General features: G+C 68.7%; 7 protein-coding genes across 7 annotated transcripts; 4 read left to right on the plus strand and 3 right to left on the minus strand.

The window, feature by feature from the left end:
* The first annotated feature begins 11 nt into the window (after window positions 1-11).
* Window positions 12-1,173, plus strand: FA09DRAFT_312727 (anaphase-promoting complex, subunit 10). The gene is made up of 5 exons (XM_025740702.1): window positions 12-166; window positions 219-336; window positions 396-456; window positions 512-618; window positions 675-1,173. Exons 1-5 carry the CDS (start codon window positions 145-147, stop codon window positions 1,084-1,086), a joined length of 720 nt encoding a protein of 239 aa, XP_025595271.1. The 5' UTR covers window positions 12-144; the 3' UTR covers window positions 1,087-1,173.
* A 20-nt stretch (window positions 1,174-1,193) lies between these two features.
* FA09DRAFT_312730 (putative CCT7-component of chaperonin-containing T-complex) lies at window positions 1,194-3,180 on the minus strand. The gene is made up of 5 exons (XM_025740703.1): window positions 2,707-3,180; window positions 2,605-2,657; window positions 1,754-2,549; window positions 1,359-1,700; window positions 1,194-1,305 (listed from the first exon to the last, which is right to left on the minus strand). Exons 1-5 carry the CDS (start codon window positions 3,121-3,123, stop codon window positions 1,219-1,221), a joined length of 1,695 nt encoding a protein of 564 aa, XP_025595272.1. The 5' UTR covers window positions 3,124-3,180; the 3' UTR covers window positions 1,194-1,218.
* A 187-nt stretch (window positions 3,181-3,367) lies between these two features.
* Window positions 3,368-6,141, plus strand: FA09DRAFT_332416 (hypothetical protein). The gene is made up of 7 exons (XM_025743446.1): window positions 3,368-3,663; window positions 3,780-4,192; window positions 4,248-4,434; window positions 4,492-4,767; window positions 4,822-5,643; window positions 5,695-5,991; window positions 6,046-6,141. Exons 1-7 carry the CDS (start codon window positions 3,373-3,375, stop codon window positions 6,118-6,120), a joined length of 2,361 nt encoding a protein of 786 aa, XP_025595273.1. The 5' UTR covers window positions 3,368-3,372; the 3' UTR covers window positions 6,121-6,141.
* A 9-nt stretch (window positions 6,142-6,150) lies between these two features.
* On the minus strand, window positions 6,151-9,425 carry FA09DRAFT_332417 (hypothetical protein). Its single transcript, XM_025743447.1, has 10 exons — window positions 8,473-9,425; window positions 8,306-8,424; window positions 8,152-8,253; window positions 7,964-8,097; window positions 7,591-7,912; window positions 7,374-7,540; window positions 7,018-7,320; window positions 6,823-6,964; window positions 6,585-6,763; window positions 6,151-6,530 (listed from the first exon to the last, which is right to left on the minus strand). The coding sequence occupies exons 1-10, from the start codon at window positions 9,348-9,350 to the stop codon at window positions 6,177-6,179; spliced, it is 2,700 nt and encodes an 899-aa protein (XP_025595274.1). The 5' UTR covers window positions 9,351-9,425; the 3' UTR covers window positions 6,151-6,176.
* Window positions 9,426-15,194: 5,769 nt separating this feature from the next.
* Window positions 15,195-17,400, plus strand: FA09DRAFT_312736 (MFS general substrate transporter). The gene is made up of 6 exons (XM_025740704.1): window positions 15,195-15,830; window positions 15,892-15,912; window positions 15,996-16,029; window positions 16,092-16,723; window positions 16,778-16,853; window positions 16,915-17,400. The coding sequence occupies exons 1-6, from the start codon at window positions 15,445-15,447 to the stop codon at window positions 17,320-17,322; spliced, it is 1,557 nt and encodes a 518-aa protein (XP_025595275.1). The 5' UTR covers window positions 15,195-15,444; the 3' UTR covers window positions 17,323-17,400.
* Window positions 17,401-17,559: 159 nt separating this feature from the next.
* FA09DRAFT_363173 (DNA-binding protein) lies at window positions 17,560-19,254 on the minus strand. The gene is made up of 8 exons (XM_025745559.1): window positions 19,071-19,254; window positions 18,985-19,011; window positions 18,767-18,930; window positions 18,590-18,711; window positions 18,428-18,534; window positions 18,306-18,376; window positions 18,004-18,255; window positions 17,560-17,952 (listed from the first exon to the last, which is right to left on the minus strand). The coding sequence occupies exons 1-8, from the start codon at window positions 19,138-19,140 to the stop codon at window positions 17,575-17,577; spliced, it is 1,191 nt and encodes a 396-aa protein (XP_025595276.1). The 5' UTR covers window positions 19,141-19,254; the 3' UTR covers window positions 17,560-17,574.
* Window positions 19,255-19,918: 664 nt separating this feature from the next.
* Window positions 19,919-25,790, plus strand: FA09DRAFT_332420 (hypothetical protein). Its single transcript, XM_025743448.1, has 6 exons — window positions 19,919-20,294; window positions 20,374-23,092; window positions 23,146-24,645; window positions 24,704-24,915; window positions 24,976-25,315; window positions 25,372-25,790. Exons 2-6 carry the CDS (start codon window positions 20,378-20,380, stop codon window positions 25,492-25,494), a joined length of 4,890 nt encoding a protein of 1,629 aa, XP_025595277.1. The 5' UTR covers window positions 19,919-20,294; window positions 20,374-20,377; the 3' UTR covers window positions 25,495-25,790.
* Window position 25,791: the final 1 nt, after the last annotated feature.

Here is a 25,791-nt window from a genome sequence, read left to right on the forward strand (position 1 = left end):
CACGCTGCCACGCCATGCCTGGCGCGCCGGAGCAACACCTGCCGCGAGGCTGCTCCTGCTCAACGAGCAACGACCATCATCGCTGCTGCAAGACAGACACAAGCACTGGCAATCGCAGCCGCTGCACGCGGTGAGGCGCCACCGATGGGCTTCTACGACATCGACGGTGCGCACCGGCCACACGAGCCCAGCCGCGCGCCTGCTGACGGCGCCTGCAGATCTGCGGCACAAGGTCGACGTCGGCTCGCGCCTCGGCACACGCTGGAGCCTGAGCACCAGCAAGCCCGGACACGGCGTCGCAGCGCTGCGCGACGACGATCTGGAGCGCGTGTGGCAGTGAGCGCGGCGGAGTCCTGGCTGAAGAAGCGGCACAGCTGACCCCTGTGACGCTGCAGAAGCGACGGCACGCAGCCGCATCTCGTCAACATCCAGTTCGCACGGCGCACGGCGCTGACTGTGAGGCCGTGCTGCAGTGATGTGCATTCGCACTGGCACTGACGCGCTCCTGCAGCACATCTCAATCTACCTCGACCACCAGCGCGACGACTCGTACACGCCGCAGGTCATCTCCGTGCGCGCCGGCACGCACTACCACGACCTCGTCGAGGTGCGGAAACGGTGAGCGAGGCATGCATCGCACCACTGCCAGTCGTGCGCTGAGACGCCGTTGCCAGCACATTCAACCAGCCGCAGGGCTGGCGGCACTTTGACCTCGCCAAGACGGACCTCTCGCGCGACGAGGAGGCCTCGGACCACGAAGACTCGACCAGCGAGGCAGGCTCGACGCAGCACAAGCGCGCCAGCGGCGGCCACCGCGGCGAGGTCATCCATGCCAATCTCGTGCAGCTTGCGGTGCTGCACAACCACCTCAGCGGCAAGGACACGCACGTGCGCGGCCTCAAGGTGTGGGGCCCGGCGCCGACGGCCCGGCAGCCCGCGCCCACCACGCAGAAGGCGGACGCCGCGAGCCTGCTGCGCATGCTCGAGGCCGACGACGACGCCGATGAGGCCGCTGACGCGCCAGAGCCAGCAAGAGCGGGCCTCGTGGACCCGCTCATGGAGCGTGCGATGCGCATGATGCGGTAGCACTGCGGCAGGCTGGGCGCGCCGGCCTGCCAGGCCGTCACTCGACATCACTCCCTCGCTGCTGGTCTCTAATACATTGATCACCACATCTCAGCGGCGCTGCTGTGGCCCGCCACCCCGACGTGTGACCCTTCACCGGCGCGGCACACCGCCCCGGCCGCGTCCTCGCATTGCCCGCTGCGCGGTGCCCGGCGGCAGGGGCTTTTGGTTGGGATTCGGCTGTTGCATGCGGGTCAGTGACGGTCACGGCAAGACAGTGCCGCGCGACTCACGCGCTCGCTCTGCTCGTTCTTGATCGTCTCATCGACGGAAAGAATCAAGCATGCAGCCTCTGCCGCCGAGCCCAGCGCATTGATCTTGATCAGCGCCGGCTCCCAAACGTGGCGCTCCATGTTGTCTGCAACGCTCTCCGTCTCGATGTCGACACCCTCCCACTGGTGGCCCTGCGCGTGGCGCATGCGCAGCTTGTTCAGCAGGTCAGTCGCATCGAAGCCGGCATTGTCGCACAGCTGCCGCGGGATGCACTCGAGCGCCTTGGCAAATGCAGCAATGATGAGCTGCTGCTTGCCCTCGACGGTGCGTGCGTGCTCGCGCAGGTAGCGCGACACCTCCATCTGCGGCGAGCCATCAGCAACGCGCCTGCCAGTCGAGACTCGGCTCAACTCACCTCGGTAGCGCCGCCGCCCGCCACGACCTGGTTGTTCTTGATGGCACGCTTCACCACCATGATCGAGTCGTGCAGCGAGCGCTCCACCTCGGCGATGAACTGCTCGGCGCCGCCGCGCAGGATGAGCGTGCACGTCTTGGCCTGCGGGCAGCCCTCAAAGATGTTGAAGCGCTCGCCGCCAATTTGCCGCTCGTCGAAGCGCGCGCACTGGCCGAGGTGCTTGTCCTCAATGTCCGAGCACGTCGACTGCACGGCGCCGCCCACCGCCTGCGTCACGCGCCGCAGGTCATCAGCCGCCACGCGGCCAGCGCAGAAGATGTCACGGTCGGCAAAGTACTGCGTCGCCAGGTCGCCGATCGGCAGCTTCGAGAGCACCACCTTGGCGCCGGTCTTGACGATGGCCTCGAGCTTGGCGTAGATGATCTGCCACTCGGCATCGACGATAGCCTGGTACTCGGACACCTCGTTGATGCGCACCTCGGCGTTGTCCTTCTCCGCCTTGAGCTCCAGCTCGACGTTGAGGCAGAGGATCTTCGGGTCGACGAACGACTTTGGCTGCTGCTCGAAGCCGGCGTATGCAAACGTCTTCTTGAACGCGACACCCTGGATCAGCAGCGAGTCCTGCATGGCGCCACCGGGCACCTTCTTGACGCCGATCAGGCCCTCGTCCAGGTCCTCCTGGTCCAGCACAGCGACAGCGTCCACCACCATCTTGGTGAAGAAGTCGCGCTGCGCCGAGATGAGCTTCGAGTTCATGCTCGTGCCGGCGCACTTCTGCAGCAGATCTCGGAAGGCGCTGCGGAGAGCGTCAGCCATGCGTCGCGCGCCGCACACGCTGCGTGCTGACTCACACAGGGTCCGACTTGTCGATAGTCACGGCCATGTCGCGGACCTTGGCGATAGCCTGCGCGGGACGTCAGCACCAGCGGCACAGAGGCACGGCACACACTCACAAGCTGTGCAGCCTTGCGGAAGCCCTTGATGAGTACGTGCGGGCTGACGCCCTCCTCGATGAAGGGGCGCGCCTCCTTGAGCATCTCGCCGGCCAGCAGCACGACGCTGGTGGTGCCGTCGCCGACCTCTGCGTCCTGCGCGCGCGCAATGTCGACGAGCGTCTTGGCGGCGGGGTGCACAATGTCGAGCAGCTTGAGGATGGTGGCGCCGTCGTTGCTGATGGTGGCGTCGCCGCGCTCCGACACGATGAGCTTGTCCATGCCGCGCGGGCCGAGCGTCGAGGCGACGCAGGCGACGATGCTGAGGCAGGCGCCGATGTTGCTCAGCAGCTGGCCGGTGCCCTGCGACGTGTCGGTGCCCTCGCGCAGCACGATGACCTGCGGCTGCATCATGCCGAGGCGGTTGCCCTGCGACATGCTGGGCGTGTGAGTGTGGGTGGTGAGGGTGGAGAGTGGTGGTGGGCCGCAGCGGTGCCGCTGCGAGCATCCGGCCGAGGTGTCAGTGCGCGCGCCGCTCCGCCAGACGCGCCGCCGCCTGCGAAGCTCGAAGACGCGCACCGGCGCTCATCGGCCGACGCGCGTGGGAACACGCGCTGCCCGCCCGAGTCCCGCGGCAGCGCACCCTGTGCCAACCCTCCCTTCCCTCTCACCACCACTCCGCTCAGCATGGCCTCGCCGCCACCTGCGCCGCTCTTCAAGAAGCGCCGCGCACGTCCTGCAGGCGCGGGCGCCGCGGCGTCGGCGGCATCGGCCGGCGCCTCGCAGGCTGCCACGCGCCGCCCGGCCGACGATGATGAGGACGCCGACGAGGGCCCCGCCGTGGTTGTCCGCTCGCGCACCACGGCGGCCGGTACTCCGGCAGCAGGCGGCGCACCCAAGAAGGAGCGCAGCAAGGGCCTGCGCGATGCGGCGCTGCGGCCCACTGTCACAGGCGACGAGGCGGACGAGCGGGAAGAGGTGAGTGGCATGCCTCAGGGGGACGTATGGCAGATGCATCGCAGGTCGTCGCTTGTCAGCAGGGCCATTGGGACGTGCACCTTCCCTGCGAGCTTGCACTGACATCTCTCTGTCAGGCATTCACACTCAGGCGCTCTGCGCTCGCTCAGGCGGCTCGCTCTAGCCTCTCTTCACTGCCCGAGCAAAGCGCAGCAGGGCCGTCTACGCCGTCTGCCTACACCCCAGCAGCCCTTGCCGCCCTGAAGGCTTCAACGCCGACGCTCTCACGTGTCGCATCGCACAACGGCAACGGTCTGGACGCAGACATGGAGGATGGAGATGCTGCAGGCGCAGGCGAGACGCTTATCCCGAGTGCAGCCCGCGTCCGCGAGCTCAAGGAGCGGCGGCGCGCGGCAGCTGCTGCGTCGGCCGCTGGCGGAGGCGCGGGACAGCAGGAGGCGGCAGACTTCATTGCGCTCGGCGAAGGGTCAGAGCCGCATCCAGCCAGCCGGATGATGCGAGAGGAGGACGAAGCCGAGGAGGAAGACGCGTGAGTCCGCCGCCGTTCGCGTGCGTGTAGCCTGCTCACGCTGCATCGTGCGCAGACATGCTGGCTTCACTGGCTCAGCCGAGCGCATTGCGCTGGGCGACGAGGCGCGCAAAAAGGAGCACAGGCGGAAACGGCAGGAGCTACGCGAGCTCGTCGAGCAGGATGGCGAAGGTAGCGCAGACAGCCAGGACGAGTGGGAGAAGGCTCAGATGGGACGCATGGGCTTCCGAGTCAAGGATCGGGTAAGCCTGAGAGCGTGGCCGCGGACTCACTCCGCGAGCTGACGCTCGCTGTCACAGGGACCGTCGCCGTATCGGTCTGCGCCAATACCTGCCGTCGTGCCGCTGCCGACCTTGAGTGGCACGTCCACGCGCCTCTCCATTCGTCTCGTCGAGCTCGACGAGGCAATCTCGTCGCACGAGCGCGTGCGAGACGACGCCACGCGCGGCATGGCACAGCTCGAGGAGGAGGAGAGTGCGAACAAGGAGCAGGTCGTCAGTGCCGGCGACACGGAGGCCTGGTTCCGCGAGCTGGATGATTTCGTCCTCAACCTCGCCTCGCTGCTGGAGAAGAAGGTGAGTGGCGCTGCGGCCGCTGACGCTGCGTGATGCTGACGCAATATACTGCAGGTCCCAGCCCTTGTCGACACTGAGCGCGCTGCAGCCTCGCACCTGGCTGAGCGCGCAAGACTAGTGCAACGGGCGCGCGCCAAGCAGATGGAAGACGAGCTGGCGCTCTTCCACGGCGTGCCCGAGCTCTCGCTGCTGCCGCCAGTGCCATTACGCGCTGATGCTGAGCCCGACGAGGTCGCCGAAGCGGAGCCAAGTCCTGGCGACGATGGCGATGCCATGTCAGATACGCGAGCAGCGCGCCGGGAACAGCCGACGCTGGACGATCTCCGTCCGGAGGATCAAGCCGCCTTCGCAAAAGCATGGCAGGGCATCACCACGCGTCTCGACGAGCTGCTCTCCGACGTGCAGGCGCCCGAATATCGCTCGCCAGCAGCACAGGTCGAGCGGCACGGCACCCTCGTGCCACACCCGGCCTCGCTCGTCTCGCGCTTCTCCGACTGGCGCACGCGCTACGCCGACGAGTATGCCGGCGCCTGGGGCGGTCTGGCGCTCTCCGGCGCGTGGGAGTTCTGGGTGCGCAGGGAGATGGGTGCATGGGACGCCCTGCGCTGCGCTGCTGGCGGTGCATCTGGACCGCAAGGACTTGACGCCTTTGAGTGGCACGCGCAGCTCGGAGCATATGCAGAGGCACAGCCGGAGCCTAGCGGAGGCGACGAAGAGGCGGTCGGCAACGTCGTCAGCACCGTCGTGGTGCCGCTGCTTGTAGCGCGCGCCGAACGAGGCGCCTACGACCCATGGAGCGAAGTCGAGACACGTGGCGCCATCGAGCTGGCCGAGCAGGTCGGCTACGTGCTCGAGCGCGACGGCTGGCGCTTCCAGGTGAGTCCGCCTTGGCCGCTTCGAGGTGCACAGCTGACATTCTCGTCTCAGTCTCTCGTTGCCGCCCACATTGCGCCCTTCCGCACGCACATCGCAGCGCTGCAGGCCTCGCTCGACTCCGCCGTGCTCTATCCGGCACCAGGCTTCCACCCACTCTCTCCGCCCGCACGCCTCTCTTTCGTGCGCCGCCTCGTGGGCCTGTTGCGCCACCTCGGCCGCTGGAACCGCTACGTCGGGCCAGGCGAGCGTCCGGCCTACGCGCAGACAGTCGACACGCTGCTGGACCGCCTCATCTGGCCTCTGCTGCAGCAGAGCAGCGACACCGGCGGCAAGGACACCGCGAAAGAGGTGAGTGCTGCGTCAGGCTCCACAGTCGCTGCCGCTGACCGCCTTTGTACCCAGGTCATGTCTGCAGTGCCGCCGACGCTACTCCCTACTGAGCTCCGCACACGGCTCCTTGCCTACGTCGGGTCGTAATCGATGCATGACGGACACAAGTACAGATGTGGGGGGGGGGGGGGGTGGGGGCGTTCTCATCGCCGTCGCTCGGACGACGTGCGTATCTCGCTGCTCGAGGGCGCAGCGCCGGCGCTAGACGGTGCCGAGCCATCGCGGCTGCGTGCGTCGCGCGCCCTCGAGTCTCGCTCCTCGCGCGGGCGGCGGAAGCAAAGAAACTCCAGCGCCGTTGCCTTGCGGCTCGACACGAGGGTGCGCTTGACGCTCTCCAGCTCGCGCTGCAGCGCCTCGGCCTCGGCCGTGCCGGCGGCGCCGCTGCCGCGCACGTACTTGCGGCTGATCGTCTCGTAGATCTGCTTGAGCGTGGCCTCGGACTTGGGCGTGACGTACTGCGAGAGCGTCTGGTGCAGGAACTCGATCTCGAGCGTGGCCTGAGCAAAAGGCGTTAGCAGACGCTCCGCGGCTGGGTCAGGGCGCCGACGCACCTGCAGCATGCCGCCCATGCCGAAGCGCGGGATCTCGCCAAACGCCTCGAGGATCACGCCGGCGAGGTCGTCGAGGAGCGCCGAGATTGTGCGCTGCACGAGAGGCTTGGCAACAGCCCGCACTTGTGCGTGCACCTGAACGAGCGAGAGCAGTGCCTCGTAGATGAATGAGTGCACCTCTGCGGAGACGGGCCTGTCAGCACTTTGCTCGCTGCGAACCACGACGCCATCCGCTCACCAGCAGGCTTGGGAATGGAGTGCCACGCGATGTCGCTCGAGAGGATGCCCGTCCGGAAGATGTCGGCGATCGCATCGCCCTTGCGCTTGACGAAGTCTGTGAAGAGAATCTCGTCGAGCTGTTGTGCGACCTCGTCGATGGTCTGTCAAGATCGGGTCAGCCGGGCACAGGATGGGATGGCATGCGGCGGCGCACCTTGAGGTCCTCGCCCATCTTGACGTTGAACGCGTCCTGGAACTGCTTGGCGAGCGCGGGCACGACGACCTTGTTCAAGTGCTCCAGGTTCGTGACGCTGAGCAGGATGCGTGTGTCGAGCTCCTGCACGTCAAGCGTCAGGCGCGAGTCTGCGACAACCTTTTGGCTCGTCGTGAGCGCAGGATCGAGCGGATCAAAGTCGGAGAAGGCAAGGTGCACGAGCCCATCGAGGAAGGCGTAGAGGGCGTCCAGGAAGGCCGCCTTGATGCGCGCAGTGAACTCGGGCGCGATCGCAACGGCGCTCTGTGCGAGTCGCGTCAGTAGTCGAGCTTTGCACGGGCCCTCGGCACGCTCACGTCTTTGCTTCGCGATGACGTGTCTGCTGTCTCAGACCCGCCAGCGATGAAGTACGCTGCGCGCGCGTTGGACTTGTGGAACGTCGAGAGGTCCTTGAGGTACAGCGTGGTAGCCTCAGTGTCCGGGCTCAGCGACCAGTCTTCGAGCATGAAGAAGAGCTTTGCATCTGTGATGCCAGCGTCAGATGCACTCGCGTTGATGAGCAGCGGCACGTACCGTTCTGCCACAGATGGCACAGCGTCTCGGTGAAGGTGAAGCGCGTGTTGTTCAGCAGGCCCTTGAGGCTGCTCGGCGTGCTACCGATGCCGAGCGCGGTGAACTCCTTGACCGCCTCGGCCAGCTCGCCGAGCGTGAGGCGCATGTAGTGCGCGGCAGTGACGCTGCAGCCGTTCTGCGGCACCCACGAGCCGAGCGGCGAGAGCGGCTTGCGCGCCAGCAGCGTCACTTCGGTGAGGTTGAAGAAGTGCGAGAGCATTGCGATGTAAGCCTCGACGGACTCCGTCGCCCACGCCCGCGCCTGTGCCTGAAGTCCAGGAGCCTGCTCGCCAGGCGTCAGCTCGGTGCCTTTAATCCTAGACGCCGCACTCACGCGGCTCTTGATCTTGCCCTCCATGTTGTTCTTGCACACGCGCCAGAAGCTGGGCAGCGTCTGGACGAGTGTCTCAGAGAGGTGGCGCACGAGCTCGTGGATGGCCTGCCACGCCTCGGCACCCAGGCTGCGGTCTGCGCCGGGCACGATCAGCGCCTGTGGTCCTGGACTGCTGCTTGCTGACGCACCGTAGTTTTGCTCTGCGCGCGACAGCTGCCGCACGCACGCTTGAATGTCCCGCGCCCGGTCCTTGTCACCCACGTTCTGGATCGTGGCCACAGTGGCGGCAGCTGTGGGAAGCGATCAGCAGCAGCCTGAGGGCGTGTGACGCGCACTACGCACCCGAGACGCGAGCGTGATGGCCGTCGAACGACTTGCGCATCAACGTCTTGATGTGCTCGTGCTGCGACTCGAGGAAGATGGACACGGGGTCCTGCTGCGGCTCGAGCTCGAGCAGGATCCTGGCACGGGTGAGCAGGGCTCCGCGTCAGCGCACCAGCAACACTCACTCGATCGTACGCTCCTGCTCCTCCACGCCGCGCTTGGGCTCGCGCAGCAGCGCCACGAGGCGCTCACGCATCTCACGCATCGTCTCCTCCACGGCGTCCCAGACCTTGTTGAAAACGCGGCGCTGCTGCGCCTGCTGCTTGGCATTGCCCTTGCTGCCGTCGGCCGTGTTGAAGGCGAGCAGCTGGCCGGGACGCGCGTCGAGCAGGTACTTGCCCTTCTTGTAGTCGCGCAGCGCCACGTCCCAGCGCTCGGCGGCGACGGCCTCGCCGAGCGAGCCGGGCAGGTTGAAGAAGAAGCGCGAGCGCTCAAAGACGCCGAGCGTCGAGCGCAGCTTGGCGGCCTTGAGGTTATTCTCGAGCACAGGCATGAAGACCTGGTCCGCCTTGGCGCTGGCCTGCGCGAGGATTGCCTTGAGCTGCGCCGTGCCGTAGTCGGCATCGGGGCGCAGCGGGCCCGCGGCGCCGTCGCGCATCTCGCGGAAGACGCCGTCGGTGGTGGCCTTGACGGCGACGAAGCGGTCGAAGTTGTCCTGCACGAGCACCTTGAGCGCCTCGCTGCGCTGCGCCATGCTCTCCTCGAGGTGCTGCACGGCGCGCGAGAGGTCGGCAAACGTGGCGTCGGGGTGCAGCGTGGAGAGGTAGAGCTTGGCGTCGAAGGCCTTGCTCGCCAGCAGCACCTGGGCGCGCACGTCGGGCGCCAGGGCGCGCGACGTGGCCTCGACGTGTGGCCCGCGCAGGCCGAGCGCATCGGGCTCGTCGGGCAGCAGCGCGAGCGGCGCGCCGGACGCCGAGGCGGCCGACGAGGCCCAGCGCGTCGGGGTGAGCGTGTCGAGCGAGTAGAGCTTGAGCAGCTCGGCCTCGTCGGTCTCGAGCGCCATGGCGGCGGCAGCGCTTGTGCGCAGCGTGGCTGGCGGGCGCTGCAGGTGAGGGGGCCGCAAGGGCAGATGCAGTGGTGGTGGTGAGAAGGAGAGGAGCGAGCAGACGGCGTACAGGAGGCGCACAGACAGCGAGGCGCAGCTCCGCGCTCTCCGCGGCCCATTCCAGGCACGCCGCCTGTCGAGCTGCTGGCCCGTGCACTCCCGCTGCTCGACTTGCTCCCTGCCGCGCTCCACCCGCCTCTTGCCTCTCACTACCACCGCAGCCGCGCCGCAATCATCACTCCAGGCATCGCCACACCACCTCTCGCCTGTCGATGTGAGCATCGCACGGGCGCCGATCGCATGCACGCTGCACCTCGGACCAGCTCTGGCACACTCGCGGTCACGCATCGGGTCCGGGTAAAAATGGGATGGTCATTCAGCACAGTACAGCAGCAGCACTACAGCAGCACGCCCACGCCGAGCAGCGCCGAGACGAGCAGCATGGCCGTCGGCGTGCGCAGGCTGAAGGCGGCGTCCTGCTTCGACGTCGACGTCGCCGGCGCCGCCTGCGCCTGCTCGGCCGTGCTGGGCGGCGCGGCCGTCGCGTTGCTCGTGCTCGACGCCGGCTCGGCGGCAGCAGCGGCGCTGGCGGGCTCAGCAGCGGCACCGGCAGGCTTCTCCTCGGCAGCGCTGGCGGGCTTCTCGGTGCCGGCGGGCTGCTCAGCTGCGGCACTGGCGGGGGCCTCGCCGGCGGGCTTCTCGGCGCTGGTCTCCGGCGTCGCGGCAGCCTCCTTGGTGCCCTCGGCGGCCGAGCTGGCCGTCTCCGTGCTGTTCGCGCTCGGCATGGTGTTGACCTCGACGACGCGGATGATCGAGCGGCGCGCGAGCTGGGCCACGTTCCACGAGCGGCGGCCAGGGGCGTCGTAGCGGCGCGGGTTCACCGAGCGGCGCTCCACGGGCGAGACCATGCGCCGCGGCGGCGCAAAGTACTGCGGCTCCGTCGAGCGCTGCTCCGTCTTGCTCGGCGGCGCCGCCGTCGCGTTGGCCGCGGGAGCAGCCTCGGGTGCAGGTGTAGCGGCGGGAGCAGCCTCGGGTGCAGGTGTAGCGGCGGGAGCAGCCTCGGGTGCAGGCGCATCAGCCTTGGCAGCCTCAGGTGCAGGCGCCGCGGCTGGTGCAGCCTCGCCCGCGGGCGCAGCAGCAGCGTCCTTGGCCGGTGCGTCTGCAGGCACGGGTGCCGCTGCAAGGGCAGCGTCCGCCTTGGCGTCGATGATGTCGGCCAGCTGCCGCAGCTCCGTCTGGTTGAGCCCGACGAGGAGCAGGTCGAGCGAAGGAGTGGGCAGCGTGCCGGTCGCGTTCGTGGTGGCCTCGCTGACTGCCGGCGCCGCGGCCTCGGGAGCTGCGGGCGCCGGTGCGTCGGCGGCAGCAGGTGCCGGAGCCTCAGCAGCAGCAGGCGCCGCTGCCTCTGCTGCTGGCGGCGCTGCGTTGGCGGCGACTCCGGCATTGGCGCTGCTCACTCCGCTGGTGACGGCACTCACGCCGCGCGTCGAGGTGTACTGGTCGGGCTGCGCCGACGGCTCCTGCGACGCATCCACGGGCTTCTGGAGCAGCACGGGGAAGCCATCGACGAAGACGATCTGGCCGGCGTCGAGCTGCGGGCTGCTGGGAGCCGCCGCCACCTGGGGAGTAGCGGCGGCGCTCTCGTCGGCCTGCTTGGCAGAGCCTGCCGGGCGCGAGTTGTACATGCCGGCGTACGGGTCGGCGGCCAGAGCAGCCGGCGTATCCGTCGAGCCTGCGGGGGTCGGTGCCGTGGCGCTCTCACCGCTGGCAGGCTTCTCGGCGCTCGACTCGGCTGTGCTCGGAGCGGCCGAGGCTGTCTGGGATCCCGTGCTGGCAATGAGCGCCGCAATCTCGTCGGCGGTCAGCTCGATCGTCGGAGCGGTGCTGGTCGAGGCTTCCTGCGGCTTCGTCTCGGCGGCCGCAGCAGCGGGCGCCGGCTCGGACTGCGCGGCGCCACTCTCTTGACGGGCGACGTAGCGGGCAGCGCGAGGACCGTAAAAGCCCATCGGCACGCCGCTGCCCGGCTGGGCGCGGCCATCTGGCACCTGGCGCAAGCCAGGGTAGCCCCCAGGGTAGCCCGCCGGCACGGCGTTGCCAGCCTCGGCGCGCTCGTTGATCACCTGGCGCGAACCGTAGTAGCCGAGTGGGACGGCATTGTTCGATTGGCGGCGCTCGGCCACCTGGCGGGCGCCGTAGTAGCCGCCCGGCACCGCTTCGCCGCGCTGCGAGCGCACGTCGACGACGACCGGGCCGTACTCGGTGTCGCGGCTGAGAGCGTCGCGTGTCAGCGCCAGCCACGACCGAAGCACTGCGCCGCGACTCACATGACGTAGCGGGCCTGGGCGCCCGTTGCCGCAATGGCGGCCGTGACGAGGGCGAGGTAGGCGGGAGTGAAGTGCATGGTGGTCTCGGGCAATGGGTCAAGGAGGAGGGGATAAGGAGGTGGAGAGGCGGGTGAGGAGTAGCGATAGCAATGGCGAAGGGCCAGCCTTCGAAGTGGAAGAGGGAGAGCGGGAGAGAGTGGGGAAGCGGGTGGACTTGAGCTGTAGGTCGCAGACAAGGAAGCGGGAGAGGAACGTGGGCAAGCGGCGCCCTTTATGCCTTTCACCTGACGATCGTTTACCAGGCTCGCACGAAGCAGCAGCATGCCACGCCGTACCATAACGCGCCGAGTCCTCTCCTCTGCGAGGCGGCGCAGGGGTGGCCTGACGTGCGAGACGCCGACGAGGCGCCCCCGATCTTCGTGGACGGCGCCGAATGCGCCCTCAGGAGCAGCCATGGAGCGGCATCGGCTCAGACGCCCGGCGAGAAGCTTCGACGACTCCTCTGGGCTGCGCCTCCGCTACGCCCTCGTCATCAGACTGCTCCGTCTCACCCCTGAACGTCCCAATCTGACGCCTCCGGCACTGCCGACTCGGCTAGCACAGCCGCCTCGGCATCCGCGAATTGCCACTTCTGCCTTGCGCACCTCCTGTCTGGGGCTGAGGCCAGCCCCTCTCGCGGACGGAAGCACCGCCCGTCGCCCTCCAATGGAGTCAACGCCCTCCTTCGGCGTTCAGACGAGCTCGAGGGCGCATTCTTCGAGCACTTGCCCTGGATTCGGCGCGTTCCACGGTCTTGGCGGGGGCTGCAGCTGGCAGAGGTGTGCGGCGCACAGCAGGTGGGCTGCGCAGCGCGTATCCATTTGCGGAAGCAGCACGAGGGGCAGAGCGGTGAGTCGAGATGGCGGCGCTCTGGACCTGGCAGTGTGGGCGTCGGCGCAGCAAGCGGTGCGGTCAGGAGCCTGCCGCACAGTGGCTGCGCCCTCGACAGGGCGAACGATGCCCCTGACACGTGACTGGGCGCTGTTCAGGCTGAATCTGGACCTCGCTGCCCATCATCTCGGGCTCTCCTCTTGCTGCAGAGCAAGGTCATCGCTTGCCTTGTGGGCCCAGGCCGTCCGGCGTCGTCTGCACGTCGCGCTTCTTTGGCACGGCGACGTCCAGCGGGATCCTCCCCCCGCGCGCGCCACCGCGCCGCGCCTGCTGGCATGTCGCACGGTCAGAATTCTGCTGCGCCGCGGCCTCTGCGAGACTGCAACCCATTTCCCGGAGCGCACCACGAGCTCTTCCGACCCCGCACAGGTCGCGAGGCGGGGCAGTGGGGCGACTCCCCGGCGCAGGCAAGGCGGAGTGGGCGACACGGGAGCGTCTGGCGTGCGGCGGAGGCGGCGCCGCCTCGCGTGGGACAGCCGCAAGGTGGGGCCCAGCAGCCGGCCCGCGGAGCGGCAGCAGCCGATGAGAGCATGTTGGGCATGGCAGCGGCATCTCGACGCCGTCGTCCCGGACTCTCGTGCTGACAAGGTCGCTCGCAAAGAGAAATAGCTGCCGCCGCTCAGGTGCAGGCGGCAAAGCACCTTGGGCCTGTCGTCGCCCACCCGCTGCAGCATCCGGGCGCGGGCTGCGAACTCGCCCAGAAGCGATTAGCCACGCCTCGCACTCCGCCCCGGGGCCCGCGTGGCGCTGCGGGATCGACCGGACCGGCGGGCCTTCCACGCCGGCGTCGATGCTCCTTCTTGCTGGCCTGCGCCCGCGAGGCGCTTTGCCCGCCCTGCGCGCTGCGACGCCGCCTGCGACCGCTTCCGTCGGCTGCGGCGCCGTCGACTCGGGAGCGTCGGACCCTGCGAGCGTGTCTATGGCCTGGCCTGGCACGTCTGCGATGCGGCGACCGACGCACGACGATGTCACCTCCGTCGCGGCGTCGATGCCAGATTGACAAGCGTGCTCCGCTGCGCTGCAACGGTGACCGATGGGCCGCGGGCGATGCTGCGCTGCTGGAGCTGCTTTCCGAGGTCGCTCCACCGAGGGCAAGCGGCGCGCCAAGGCTCGCAAAGCGTCACGCAGCTCCAGCGCCCTCGCCGTGCGCTCCCGATGACCCAACAAAAGCGTCTAGGGTGCCCGCACGCGCGCAGCCGGTGCGGCGTCCTCGTCGAGCTCTCTCTGCACTTGCCGCCGGCTCGGCCACCTGGACGTCTGCACATGCTCGCACGTCGAGGTGCACTAATCGGCAGCGGTGCCTGCGCCCCGAGTGCAGCTGCAGGCTTGGCCCGGCGCATCACATGCTAGGCGGCTCAACGTCGCAATGCGCAGCAAGGGGCGACACGCCGGACAGCGGCAGGCGATGCCAGAGAGAGCGGTGTCATGCCGCACGAGACCTGCCAGCGAGGAGTCTCGGAGCGGACCGGTGCGGCGCATGCGGCAAGGGCGGGAGCGGCGGCGGAGCCGCAACGTTGCCTGCGGCTCGGCGATGCGGCTCCATGCACCTTCTGGGCCACGCTGCATGCGCCGCCGCTGCTCATGCTGCCGATGCGTGATGGCCTTCCTGCGGCCTCGAGATAGAAGCGGCGCTGTGCAGCCACGAGTCTCGAGGAGCTGCGCCGGGCGCCACAGCAGGCCGGAGCCGCACACGCCGGCCTTCGCATTTGGGGGCCCCGCGTCCAGCCATCTGCGGAGCCGCGCGGTTGCCGTCAGGAGATGGATGGGTGGGGTCGAGCGAGAATAGCAACGCGCACGTCAGCGGCGACGTTCTGTGTGCCTCGGAGGGGTCGTATGGTCGCTCGCTGTGCAGCCCTTCGTGACGCGGCCTTGTCAGCGCATGGACGGCCTGCCAGCTCCGCCGGCGGGTGCATTCCTGCAGAGCGCGAGGTGGTGTTGCCGGCGCCAGTGGGTGAGGAGGAGGGCGCTGGTGCTGTGCCCGCTCGGCGGCGGCCCCGAGCCCGGCTGTACGTATTCTGCGACCCCGCAGCCGAGGCACGAGAGGAGCACACACTTTGCCGCTGCCAAGACCCACTGCGGCGCTACGTGGCGGAGCCCACGACACCGCTTGCATGCCTCGTGCCTCTCCCATGGGGCACGCCAGCGGTGTCCGCGCCGCCAGCGGGCTGCGCCCTAGCGCCTGTGGCATGCGGCACGCCGCGTTCTCCGCTCTGCCGCGGCGGCCCGCCTGTGTACCGCGCCTGCGGCAGCGGCTGCACTGCCGGCGGTGCGGGCGGCTTGCGGCGGCAAGCGCCGGGCCTCCGGTCCGCCGCCGCGCGCCGCAACCCAGCAAACCGCAGCGCGGGCGCGGCGCCACGTTTGGCCACGCCTTGCCGCCTCGCGCTCGCCGCTGTGGCGGCCCCCTGGGGCGCAAGAGCAGTGCCACAGCGGCCTCCGGCTCCTCCCGACGCTGCACTCAGCGCACCAAAATGCATGCTGCAGCACAAGCGTGAAGGGTCGAGGTGTGCTGGGGCAGCAAGTAGAGTGCGTGCCTGCGCCTGCGCCTGCGCCTGCTTCCCCGCGTCTGCGCGGTACCCCGCCCCCGCAGCGCAGGCACTCGCGCCTGTGCCTGCCCGCTTGTTGAGCCGCAGGTGCAGAGACTGGCTCCGTCTGCAATGGTCTGCCGAGGCAGGCTGTCAGTGACGGCGCTCTTACCCCATGGGGCTCGGGCCTCCGAGCCGCGCGCCGCATAAGAAGCGCGCCCTCGCGCAACCCTCCTGCTCCCCGCACCTCTCCCACCCCACTCCCTCCTCAACATCACCATGGCCACCAAGCAAGAGCTCGGCGTCCTCGCCGGCGCCCGCGAGTCGGTGCTCGGCCTCTTCCGCTGGCGCACGCGCGTCGTCGTCATCGACGAGCTCGGCAACGAGAGCGTCGAGTGGCAGGCGCCCGAGTGGCCCGCCAACCCGTTCAAGCTGCTCGGCATGCTCACCGCCAACAACTGGCTGTACTACAGCGTCGGCTTCCTCGGCTGGACCTTCGACGCCTACGACTTCCACGCCCTCTCCATCCAGACGACCAAGCTCGCCCTCTACTTCAACGTCTCCAAGAGCGACGTCACCACCGCGATCACCCTCACGCTTCTTCTCCGCTCGGTCGGCGCCATCATCTTCGGCATTGCTGGCGATTACTGGGGACGCAAGTGGCCGTGAGCAGCATTTTTCTGCGCGTGTCCAAGCATGAACTGACACGCTCTCGCGCCCTCCCAGGTTTGTGGTCAACATGATCTGGTGCATACCTTCTCGACGCGGCGCGTCGCGTCCCTGCGTCTGCCCGGCTCGCGCTGACACCTGCTTCCTTTCCCTTCCCTTAGCCTCGGCCTCTTGCAAGTGGGGTCAATTTATGCAGTCAGTCCATGAGCGCGGTGCAACCAGCTTGCCTCGGTGCTGATCATGAGCGCACTCCGCAGCCGACCTTCAACACGTTCCTGGCCGTGCGCGCGCTCTTCGGCATCTTCATGGGCGGTGTTTTCGGCGGAGCCAGTTCCATGGCGCTTGAAAATGTGCCAGTCGAGGCCCGTGGCCTGCTCTCCGGTGTCTTCCAGCAGGGCTACTCGTTCGGCTACGTGATCGCGGCCTGCGCCAACCTCGGCGTCGGCGGCGCCACCAGCTCGTGGCCGACGATGTTCTGGATCGGCGCCGGCGGCTCGTTCGCCGTCGGCATTGCCCGCATCTTCTTCCCCGAGTCACGGCAGTTCATCGAGGCCAAGAAGAACGGCGGCAAGGGCGGACACACCGGCGCGTTCATGAAGGAGGCCGGCGTGGTCGTCAAGCAGGAGTGGCGCCGCATCATCTACGCCGTCATCCTCATGGCTCTCTTCAACTTCTTCTCCCACACGACGCAAGACTCGTACACGACGTTCATGAAGGTCGGCAAGGCGCTCGACAACGCCGCCGCCTCGCGCGCCTCGATCCTCATGAAGACCGGCGCATGCGTCGGCGGCACGATCATCGGCTACCTGTCGCAGTCGATCGGCCGCCGCCGTGCCATCTTCATCGCCGCACTCATGACGGCCGTCTTGATTCCCGCCTGGATCTTGCCGTGGGTCACCCGAATCCGCTTTACCACTGGCCTGTGCTGACCTATTTACCTCAGGAACACCGAGTCCGGCCTCGAGGCTGGCGGCTTCATGCTGCAGTTCTTCGTGCAGGGCGCGTGGGGTGTCATTCCCGTGAGTACGCGCGTGCCGCGGTGTGCGCCGCGCTGTGGCTCACCCGCTCGCGCAATTCCAGGTCCACCTCCAGGAGCTCAGCCCGCCGGCCTTCCGTGCCTCGTTCCCCGGCATCACGTACCAGCTCGGCAACGCCATCAGCTCGCCGAGCGCCCAGATCGTCAACGAGCTTGCCGAGAAGGTCTTCACGGTCATGGGCCCCAAGGGACGCCGCGTCGAGGCCTACGGCCCCGTCATGGGTGTCGCGACGGCCATCATTGCCGTGTTCATCGCTGTCTGGATCGCCGTCGGCCCGGAGAAGAAGGGCAGCCGCTTCGAGCAGGCCTCTGCCGCCGGTGCGGGCCCCGACCTGGGCCACCCCGAGCCGCTGCACAAGGAGCCGGACCACCTCGTCAAGACCGACTCGCTCGAGAAGGACGCGCACTCCGACGCGCCGGCGACGCTCACGCGCGACGCCTCGCGCCACTAGATATCTCTCTTCCCTTCCTGGCCTTCTGCTGTTACTTCTGTGACCCTCACGCTGTCGAATGTCATCTTGCTCTGCCACCTCCGCCACAGCCTCGCGTTCCTGTGCGCCCGCCGCGTTGCGCAGCGACCCTTGTCCGCACTCAGACTCTCCTTCGCACGCCTTGCCGCACACCTCATGCTCGTGAACGGCGCTCGGCCTCGCAGACATCAGTCGACGACGACCGTCAGACGTCACGCAGTCAGAAGCTTTGCATTACATACGCGTGCCGGCCATGCCGCCGCCACCGCCATAGCCCTCAAAGGAGCCCACGCTGCGCATGCTCGTCTCGCTGGCATCGCTCTCGCCGCCGTCGCTGCTCGAGCGCTGCTCCTCGTCGGGCAGCGGCTCCTCGACGGTGGCCGTGCCGTCGGCGCGCTTCTTGCGCCGTGCCGCTGCGGCGCGTGCCAGCTGGACGGGCGGCGCATCGAGGTCGCGCACCTCGTCGGGCATCTGGCTCACGCCGCCCTGCGTCAGGCTGGGCAGCACGGCGCTGCGAGTGTCGAGGCGGCGCGCATCGGCTGGCATCGCCTGCGAGAAGGCTGCGCTGCTGTGGCGCTTCGCGGCGGGATGCTCCTCGACATAGAGCATCAGCTGCGCATGGCGTCAGCAGGCGTTGCAGCACTCGGCAGCGCTGCGGCTCACATTGATCACGCCCGTGTCGAGGCTCTTGATCGGCAAAATGGACGGCGGGTCGTCGGCGCCAACGTGGCCGCCAGCGTCGCGCCCGCGAGGCATGGCATTCGTCAGCGAGCCGCCGACCTGGCTCGTGCTGCGGTCGGCCGAGCTCGAGCTCGGAAACGAGCCTGCCAGCGCCGAGGAGGTCGGAGAGGAGCGAGGCGATGGCGGCAGCAGCGGGCCGTCGTCGAAGGGCACCCATGGTCCTTCGGGCGGCTCCTACAGCAGGCTTTAGCTCCTGCAGTAGGTGCATCGCACGCATCACCCACATTGCCGGTCTTGTCATCGGTCTGCGGCGCACAGCCGTCACGAGGGACCAGCACGAATGCCCAGGTGAGATCTGAGGGCCGCTTTGTCAGAAGAGCACATGGCAGCATTGCCCTCCACGCACCGTCCGGCTCGTCGAGATCCTCGAGCGCGCCGTCGAGCGCAAGCAGCTTCTGCATAAAGGCACGCAGGTGCAAGTCGATGCCCTGCTGCGTCATGTTGCCCGGGATGCTGCACGGCGAGGCCCGTCAGCCGAGAGCCACTGCTTGCTCTCCAGAGCACGCACGCCAGGTCGCAGTCTCGGGCCGCGACGGGCGGCACGAGATAGTCCAGGTCGAAGCGGTAGCGCTCAAGGATGTTCTGCGTCGCGAGAGACGAGAGCACGATGTGGCAGGCCTGCACGTTTCGCTGCGAGGTGCGCAGCGTCAGACTCGGCATACTCGCGTCGCAACAGGTGCCGCACCTTGAGGATCTGCACACGCGCCGCGGCGATGATGTCGTCGATGTACTCGTTGAGCCCGGGATGCCGCGAGGCCCACACGGGCACCGAGTAGCTCTGCTTGCGAGAGAAGACGCTGGCGGGATAGACGCCGCGGAAGCAGAGGATCGAGTGCAGCGCCACGGTCACTGGCCGGCCTCGTCAGCATGCCAATGCGTGGCTTGACCATCGTGCGTGCTCACTAAAGCTGCACAGAGCGTCGACCGTCTCTGGTGGGTGCAGGCGGTAAGCAGGGGTCGCCCGAACGAGCACAAGGCCAGCTAGGCACCATTGTATGTGAGCTCGCTGCCGTCGAAGCGCAGCGCTCCGGCCGCCGATGTGGAGGCGTCTGCGTTCATGTTTTCAATGCTTGCGGTGCGGCGCTCTGTGTACGATGCCGTCCTGCACACCACGGTCCTGTGTGCCCTGTGCTTCGGCTGCCCTCTTGAAGAGAGCGGCGGTCTGGGTGGAGGTGAGAAGGCACTTTCAGGCACGCTACTTCTACGGCGGCGAGGCCGACTTCAGCCAGCGTTTGTAATCGGAGCGCAAGGCTGTATTCGCCGCGACACAACATCTCCCTCAGGCATTGGAGCAGTGTGCCGCGCGCCGGCCGTGGACAGCGCGTCTCTCCTGCGGCACCCTTCGCTCATCGAGCAGCCCTTGTGCGGCGCCTTGGGGGCAGATGGCGTCCTGTTTGCGCCCGAAATCAGGTTGAGGAAGGTGCGCAGGGGCCCAGGTGGCCAAGCGCTCAGCAGCGTACTGGCAAAGCAGGTAGCGCAGCAGATGCTGGTGGGTGCGACCTCTTCACGCGGCTCGCGCGGCACGCAGAGACCTCTGCAGCAACAGCAGGACATGCCGCACGCGCCTCCAGTCGCACGCTCGCCGAGCGTAGAGCGCTGTGAAAGAGCCAGCAGAAGCACGGCGCAGGATGTGGTGCTGAACACACCCCGTGCAGCTGCGCCGAGCACGGCTGTGGGACGAGATGAGCAGCAGCGGCGGTGCCACGATGGAGGAGCCTTGTGCGCGCGCCAGGCACCTCGCGCCGCGCGCCTCTGCACGGCCGGGCGCGCTTTCGCCGGGCGCGCCTCGAGTGGCCCTCGCCGTCCGTGCTGCCTCGCTTCCTCTGCTGTGCCATCATCCCCTGCCATCCACCACGCAGCGCATCCTCCGGCCCACCTCCGCAGGCCGGCTGCTCTCTCTGCGTCCGCCGCCGCTCTGCCGCGCCGCGCACGCCGCTTGCCGCCGCTGCACGCCCCACGCCACGCCTCACGCCCTCCTCTCGCTGCGCGAGAGCACGTCCCATCCACCTCACGCCCGCCGCATCCGCCGCATCGCCGCCGCACCAGCGTCGTGCGCTGCTGCTCGGACCGCAGCACTCTCGCCTCGCGCTCGCCTGCGCTGGCCGTGACGAAGCCCTCCTGAAGGGAGCGCTGCCGACTGCGCTGGGCGCACAGCGCCGCAGGCTTCTCGCGCCGGCATCCACGCAGACGCGCGGCCAGCGAGCCACCTGATCGTGAGTGGGCGCTCTTGGCCGTGCCGCAGCTGGACACTGCAAGCACAACCCGTGCCGCTCGCTGAGACACGCCGTGCAGCACCATGGCCATCTTCGGCAAGAAGAAAGACAAGAACGCGGCGGGCGCGACGCCGAGCGTCGAGGGCTCGACGACCAACTCGCCGCCGCTCGACGGCGCACGCAGCCCGACGAGCCGCGACGGGCACGGCGCGCAGCAGCCCGAGGGCATTCTGCGCTCTGGCGGCGCACCCGAGGGCATCCTGCGCTCTGGGCCCGGCAGCGGCGGCGGCTCGCACAACGCGTCGGGCTCCATCTCGGGCACGCTGGCCGGCCTCAACAGCGGTGCTGGCTCGTCGTTTGCGCCCTCGGCCAACGGCTCGCAGGCTGGCTCTCTGCGCGGTCCCGGCGGCCCGCCTCAAGGCCTCGGCATGGGCTCCATGGGCCCGGCTGGCGGGCCAGGGGGTGCGTCGGGCTTCAAGTTTGGCGGCGGTGCCGCTGCGCCGCGACAGGACTATGGCTCCTCGTCCTCGGGCATCCCAGGCCCTGCGTCGGGCGTCCGTGTGCGCAAGCAGAGCCAGGACAGCATCGGCAGCGCTGGCGGCTACGGCGTGGCGAACATGGGCGCCAGCGGCATGATGTCGGTGGGCAGCAACATGGGGCCTGGAGGCCCCATCTCGGGCCTGCCGCCGTCGTCGGGCGCAGGCATGGGCCCTCCCGTCGCTGGCGCACCGGGCGGCATCCCTGGTGCGCCCGGCGCACCCGGCGTGCCAGGCGGTTCGACACGCTCGCAGAGCGTCGTGTACCCGTGGAGCCAGCGCAGCCTTGTCATGAACCCGCCGCGCTTCCTCGACGAGACACGGCAGGCGCCGCCGGGCGCGCTGAGTCCGTCTCCGTTCCCGCGCTACGGCCACGCAGCCAACTCGCTGGCCAGTGCCGCCGGTGAGGTGTACCTCTTCGGCGGTCTAGTGCGCGAGAGCGTCAAGAACGACCTCTACACCGTCTACGTCGACAAAGTCATCCAGCCGCCGGGCACTGCTCCGCCGGGCGCGCCGCCAGGCACTGTCGCGCTGGGCGGCGGCGTTAACGCGACGCTGGTGCAGACCACAGGCGAGATCCCGCCGCCACGCGTGGGCCATGCCACTGTGCTGGTGTCGAATGTGCTCATTCTCTGGGGCGGCGACACCAAGGTGCGCGCCGACGACAAGCAGGACGAGGGCCTGTACCTCCTCAACCTGAGCACGCGCGAGTGGACGCGCGTGCGGCACAGCTCCGAGAGCCCAGACGCCGGGCCAGTCGGCCGCTACGGGCACACCGTGTCCATCGTCGGCTCGCGCTTCTACGTCTTTGGCGGCCAGGTCGACGGCACCTTCATGAACGACATCTGGTCGTTTGACCTCAACAGCCTCAAGAGCACGCCGACGTGGGAGCTGCTGCGGCCGGCGGGCACGGCCGTGCCGCCGCGCCGCACAGGACACGCGAGCGTCACGTACCGCGACCGCATCTTCGTCTTCGGCGGCACCGACGGCCAGTACCACTACAACGACACATGGTGCTACGACGTGACGACGAACTCGTGGGAAGAGCTCTCGTGCATCGGCTACATCCCCGTGCCGCGCGAGGGCCATGCGACGTGTCTCGTCGACGACGTCATGTACATCTTCGGCGGCCGCGGCGTCGACGGCAAGGACCTCGGCGACCTCGCGAGCTTCAAGATCTCGAACCAGCGCTGGTATATGTTCGCCAACATGGGCCCGTCGCCCAGCGGCCGCTCGGGCCACGCGCTGACGGCGTACCAGAACAAGGTCGTCGTGCTCGGCGGCGAGTCGTTCACCGGCGGCAAGCCAGACGACCCGGCGACGGTCTACGTGCTCGATACGGGCAAGATCAAGTACCCGCCGGACAGCAAGAGCGGCAGCGCACGCAAGTCGACACTGCCGGGCGGCGCGGCGCCAGCGCCGGGCATCGCACCCGCGCCAGGCGCGGCAGCGGCGCCAGGCGCCGACCCTTCGCGTAACATGTCGCCGGTGGCCGAGGATGCCCGGCGAGCGGCGTCACCCACGCAGGCTGGCGCGCGCGGGCCGCAGACCAACGGCCTCATGTCGGCCGTCGCGCCCGTGAGCTCGCCTATCGACGCGCAGGCCAAGACGCCGTACGGAGCAGCAGCGCCTGCCGACGTGCCCGCACGCGCCATGTCGCCCACGCAGCAGACTGTGCGCGAGCAGCGAGCAGCGGCGCTGCAGGGCGGCGGTCCCACGTCGGGCATGCAGGCGCCGTCCATCCTGGCTGTGCAGCAGCAGCAACAGCAGCAGCAGGCACAGCAGCAGCCCGGCCCAACACTGCAGGCGCAGCAGCCAGCGCCCTACAATGGGCCGCGCAGCCAGCGGTCCCTCGAGAACATGCGCAGCCAGGCCGCATCGCCGCCGGCGCGCGGCCTCAATGGCTCGCTCGACCGCAACGCCTCGCCTGCTCCCGGCGATGCCTTCCACTACGGGCGCGGCGCGTCGCCGCCCGTGCAAGCCAATGGCTCGTCGCTGGCAGGCGTCATGGGCGGTGTGCCCTCGTCCGCTGAGGTCGAGTCGCTCCGCCGGCGCGAGCAGTGGATGCGCGCTGCGCTGGCCATGGCCGCCAAGCGCGGCTTCATCGCACCCGAGCAGCTCGACATGCCCGATGGCTCGAGCATCAACTCCAGCGAGGCGGAGCTGAACCTCGACGACCTCGACACCGGAGCCGAGGGCAGCGAGAAGGATCGCGTGCTGCGTGCTCTCATCACCCTCAAGACACAGCTCGCCAGCGCAAAGGAAAGTCAAGCCGCGTCACCCGTGCGGTCTGATGCTGACAATGCTCTCTGCAGGCGGAAGTTGCGCGGCAGGCCCAGGGCGAGTCTGAACGCCTTGCAGAGTCCGATCGCGCGCGGTCGTCTGCCGTGCAAGAGGCAGCCTTCTACCGCGCCAAGTTGCACGCGCTCGAGTCAGACAACATGCCCGAGGCAGCGCGGTTGGACTCCGAGCGCCTCACGTCGTTCGAGCAGCAGCTCTCGCGCACACTGCGCGACAACGGCGACTTCGAGCGGCAGCTGACGCGGCTGCAAGAGGAGCTGGCGCTCGAGCGGCAGCTGCGCGAGTCTGCCGAGGAGCGCCTCTCCGAGACGAGCAAGCGGGCCATGGCTGCCGAGGGCGCGCAGATGCGCTCGCACGACGAGCTCGCCGCTCTGCAGAAGCGCGCATACACCAACGAGAGCCTGCTGCGCGAGCACAAGGAGAAGGTCTCGACGCTGCAGTCGCTGGCGACGCGCCATCAGTCCGACCACGATGCCGCGCGCGGCCAACTGGACGAGGCGAACCTCAGCCTCGAGCGGCACGTCTCGGCACTCGTCGAGGTGCAGGCAGCCCTCGCTGCCGCCAACGCGCGCGCGTCCGAGCACGAGCGTCTGCACCACTCGCACAGAGAGCTTGTGCAGCAGCACGAGGGCTCGATCAATCGTCTGCGCGCCGATCTGCAGGCCAAGACTACCGAGGCCGAGAGCCATGCGTCTCGCGCCGCGGAGCTCGAGTCGCTCGTGCAGCACCACCGCAGCGAGGCCGAGTCGCAGCGCCAGGCAGCCAGTGGCAGCCTTGCGTCCGTGCTTGCCCTGCACCAGCAGCGCGCCGCCACGCGCGAGGCCTCTGGCGGCGCCAATGCGGAGATCCCTGCCCACGTCGATCAGAAGCTGCGCGCCCTGTCCGACGAGGCAGAGCAGCTGCGCCAGCTGCAGAGCCAGTCCCGCAGCGCGGCCGACACGTCTGCCGCCGCGCTGCAGGAGATGCGCGAGCGCAACATCGGCCTCGAGAAGCAGCACTCCGGTCTGCGCTCGGAGCTCAGTGCCATGAGGAGCCAGCTGGCCATCGCGCTGCAGGAGGTCGCGCGCTTCAAGCACCAGGCCGCAGAGCGCGACGTCGAGATCCGCGACCGCTCTCGCGCCGCCGAGGCTGCGACCGTCAAGATGGGCCTGCTCCGCCAGTACATGGGCGACCGAGGCGTGCCGATCCCGGGCGACGACGACCTGAGCGCCAAGGGCGGCTACGCCGACCGCCGCATCCGCGAGCTCGAAAAGGAGATCGACGACAGCGCGCGCGAGCTGCAAGAGGCGCAGGACCGCCTGCGGCAGTCTTCGCAGCGCGCCTCGGAGCTCGAGCGCGAGCTCGCGTCTGCCGGTAGCTCGCGCGGCGGTGGCGCCGGCGACGAGGAGCTCGAGCGCCGAGCCGTCAACGCCGAGCGAGAGCTCGCCTCGGCGACGGCATCGCACCGCGAGCGCATGGCCACGCTCGAGACGGACTACAACACTGCCGTGTCGTTCGTCAAGGGCACCGAGAAGGTGAGTTCCGATGAGGGCCGTGTCCTGTCATGCCGCTGACACACACACTGCTCCTCAGATGCTGCGCCGCATGAAGGACGAGCTGACCAAGTACAAGACGGAGAACGCGACGCTGCAGAACGAGCTGGCCGGCGCACGCTCGGGCGCCGTGCCCGCCGGCGAGGCTGCAGGCGAGGCAGCCAAGGACATCGAGGCGCTGCGCACGCGCCTGGCCGATGTGACACGGCAGAGCGAGGAGATTGCGCTCGAGAACCGCGAGCTTGAGCGGAGGTGAGTGGGCATGCAGCGGCACTGAGGGTGAGGCATGGCGCTGACTTCTCTCCTCGCCAGACTTGCGTCGCTCATCAGCGAGCAGAAGGATACGCACGACCGCTCGCGCGACCTGCAGGACACGAACGCCGACGCCGCCCGCCGGCAACACGAGCTCGAGGACGAGATCGCACGGCTCGAGTCGAACCTGAACAGCGTGCGCCGCGAGATGCAGGAGACGATGACGCTCAACCAGCATCTGAGCAACGAGCTCGGGCAAGCGTCCAAGGCCGGCGGCGCGCTGTCGGGCTCGAGCACGGCGGCCATCTCGCGCGACCTCTCGGCGGCGCAGGCGGCCAACGAGCAGCTGCGGGCCGAGAACGGCAGCCTGGCGCAGCGGCTGCAGGACACAGAAGACAAGGTGCGTGCGGGCGACGCTGCTGTCGATGCCCTGCGCTGACCACTTGCACACCACAGCTCGGCCTGCTGCTCGGCAACATGGAGGGCTCGCACGGCTCGGACCACCAGGCGCGCGACTCGCAGGCCTTCTCCATCACGTCTGAGCTCGACCGGTGGGAGGGCCAGCAGCCGCCGGCATAGCCGATGCCACTCGTTCTCGCCTCCGGACCACAGTGGACGGCCCTCTCTCCCTCTTCGGATTCTTCCGCCCTCTTCACGCACCCCGCCGCGCCGGTCTCCTCACCGGCGCAGCTGTAACGTTGCCCTTGCTCCACCTCTACGCTCCCGTACGACCCCGCCTGGCACGACGCGCGCCCCGTGCTCCCGCCCCTCTTCCCTCTACTCCCCCTACCCACAAAACGCCCGCTTCCCTCCCTCCCTGTAAACGCCCCCGTGCCGTGTGACCAGCTGCGTGCTGAATGACATTCTGCGCCGACC

Source organism: Tilletiopsis washingtonensis (assembly GCF_003144115.1).
Source record: "Tilletiopsis washingtonensis strain MCA 4186 unplaced genomic scaffold FA09scaffold_25, whole genome shotgun sequence".
NCBI classification, from domain to species: domain Eukaryota; kingdom Fungi; phylum Basidiomycota; class Exobasidiomycetes; order Entylomatales; genus Tilletiopsis; species Tilletiopsis washingtonensis.

Bases quoted from the DNA above. Each gene is read 5' to 3' on its own strand.
- FA09DRAFT_312727 (XM_025740702.1), top strand. From the start codon at position 145: ATGGGCTTCTACGACATCGACG. The intron at 337-395 runs GTGAGCGCGGCG...GTGACGCTGCAG, and splicing joins GATCTGGAGCGCGTGTGGCA to AAGCGACGGCACGCAGCCGC. The intron at 619-674 runs GTGAGCGAGGCA...CGCCGTTGCCAG, and splicing joins CTCGTCGAGGTGCGGAAACG to CACATTCAACCAGCCGCAGG.
- FA09DRAFT_312730 (XM_025740703.1), bottom strand. From the start codon at position 3,123: ATGTCGCAGGGCAACCGCCTCGGCATGATGCAGCCGCAGGTCATCGTG. The intron at 2,658-2,706 runs GTGAGTGTGTGC...CGTCCCGCGCAG, and splicing joins TCCGCAAGGCTGCACAGCTT to GCTATCGCCAAGGTCCGCGA. The intron at 1,306-1,358 runs GTGAGTCGCGCG...CGCATGCAACAG, and splicing joins AGAACGAGCAGAGCGAGCGC to CCGAATCCCAACCAAAAGCC.
- FA09DRAFT_332416 (XM_025743446.1), top strand. From the start codon at position 3,373: ATGGCCTCGCCGCCACCTGCGCCGCTCTTCAAGAAGCGCCGCGCACGT. The intron at 4,193-4,247 runs GTGAGTCCGCCG...CATCGTGCGCAG, and splicing joins GAAGCCGAGGAGGAAGACGC to ACATGCTGGCTTCACTGGCT. The intron at 4,768-4,821 runs GTGAGTGGCGCT...AATATACTGCAG, and splicing joins CCTCGCTGCTGGAGAAGAAG to GTCCCAGCCCTTGTCGACAC.
- FA09DRAFT_332417 (XM_025743447.1), bottom strand. From the start codon at position 9,350: ATGGCGCTCGAGACCGACGAGGCCGAGCTGCTCAAGCTCTACTCGCTC. The intron at 8,254-8,305 runs GTGCGTAGTGCG...CGCTTCCCACAG, and splicing joins CCATCACGCTCGCGTCTCGG to CTGCCGCCACTGTGGCCACG. The intron at 7,913-7,963 runs GTGAGTGCGGCG...CCTGGCGAGCAG, and splicing joins AGGGCAAGATCAAGAGCCGC to GCTCCTGGACTTCAGGCACA.
- FA09DRAFT_312736 (XM_025740704.1), top strand. From the start codon at position 15,445: ATGGCCACCAAGCAAGAGCTCGGCGTCCTCGCCGGCGCCCGCGAGTCG. The intron at 15,831-15,891 runs GTGAGCAGCATT...GCGCCCTCCCAG, and splicing joins TACTGGGGACGCAAGTGGCC to GTTTGTGGTCAACATGATCT. The intron at 15,913-15,995 runs GTGCATACCTTC...CCCTTCCCTTAG, and splicing joins TTTGTGGTCAACATGATCTG to CCTCGGCCTCTTGCAAGTGG.
- FA09DRAFT_363173 (XM_025745559.1), bottom strand. From the start codon at position 19,140: ATGAACGCAGACGCCTCCACATCGGCGGCCGGAGCGCTGCGCTTCGAC. The intron at 18,535-18,589 runs GTGCGTGCTCTG...CTCGCCGTGCAG, and splicing joins GCCCGAGACTGCGACCTGGC to CATCCCGGGCAACATGACGC. The intron at 18,256-18,305 runs GTGGGTGATGCG...AGCCTGCTGTAG, and splicing joins CCGATGACAAGACCGGCAAT to GAGCCGCCCGAAGGACCATG.
- FA09DRAFT_332420 (XM_025743448.1), top strand. From the start codon at position 20,378: ATGGCCATCTTCGGCAAGAAGAAAGACAAGAACGCGGCGGGCGCGACG. The intron at 23,093-23,145 runs GAAAGTCAAGCC...TGCTCTCTGCAG, and splicing joins CACAGCTCGCCAGCGCAAAG to GCGGAAGTTGCGCGGCAGGC. The intron at 24,646-24,703 runs GTGAGTTCCGAT...ACTGCTCCTCAG, and splicing joins TCGTCAAGGGCACCGAGAAG to ATGCTGCGCCGCATGAAGGA.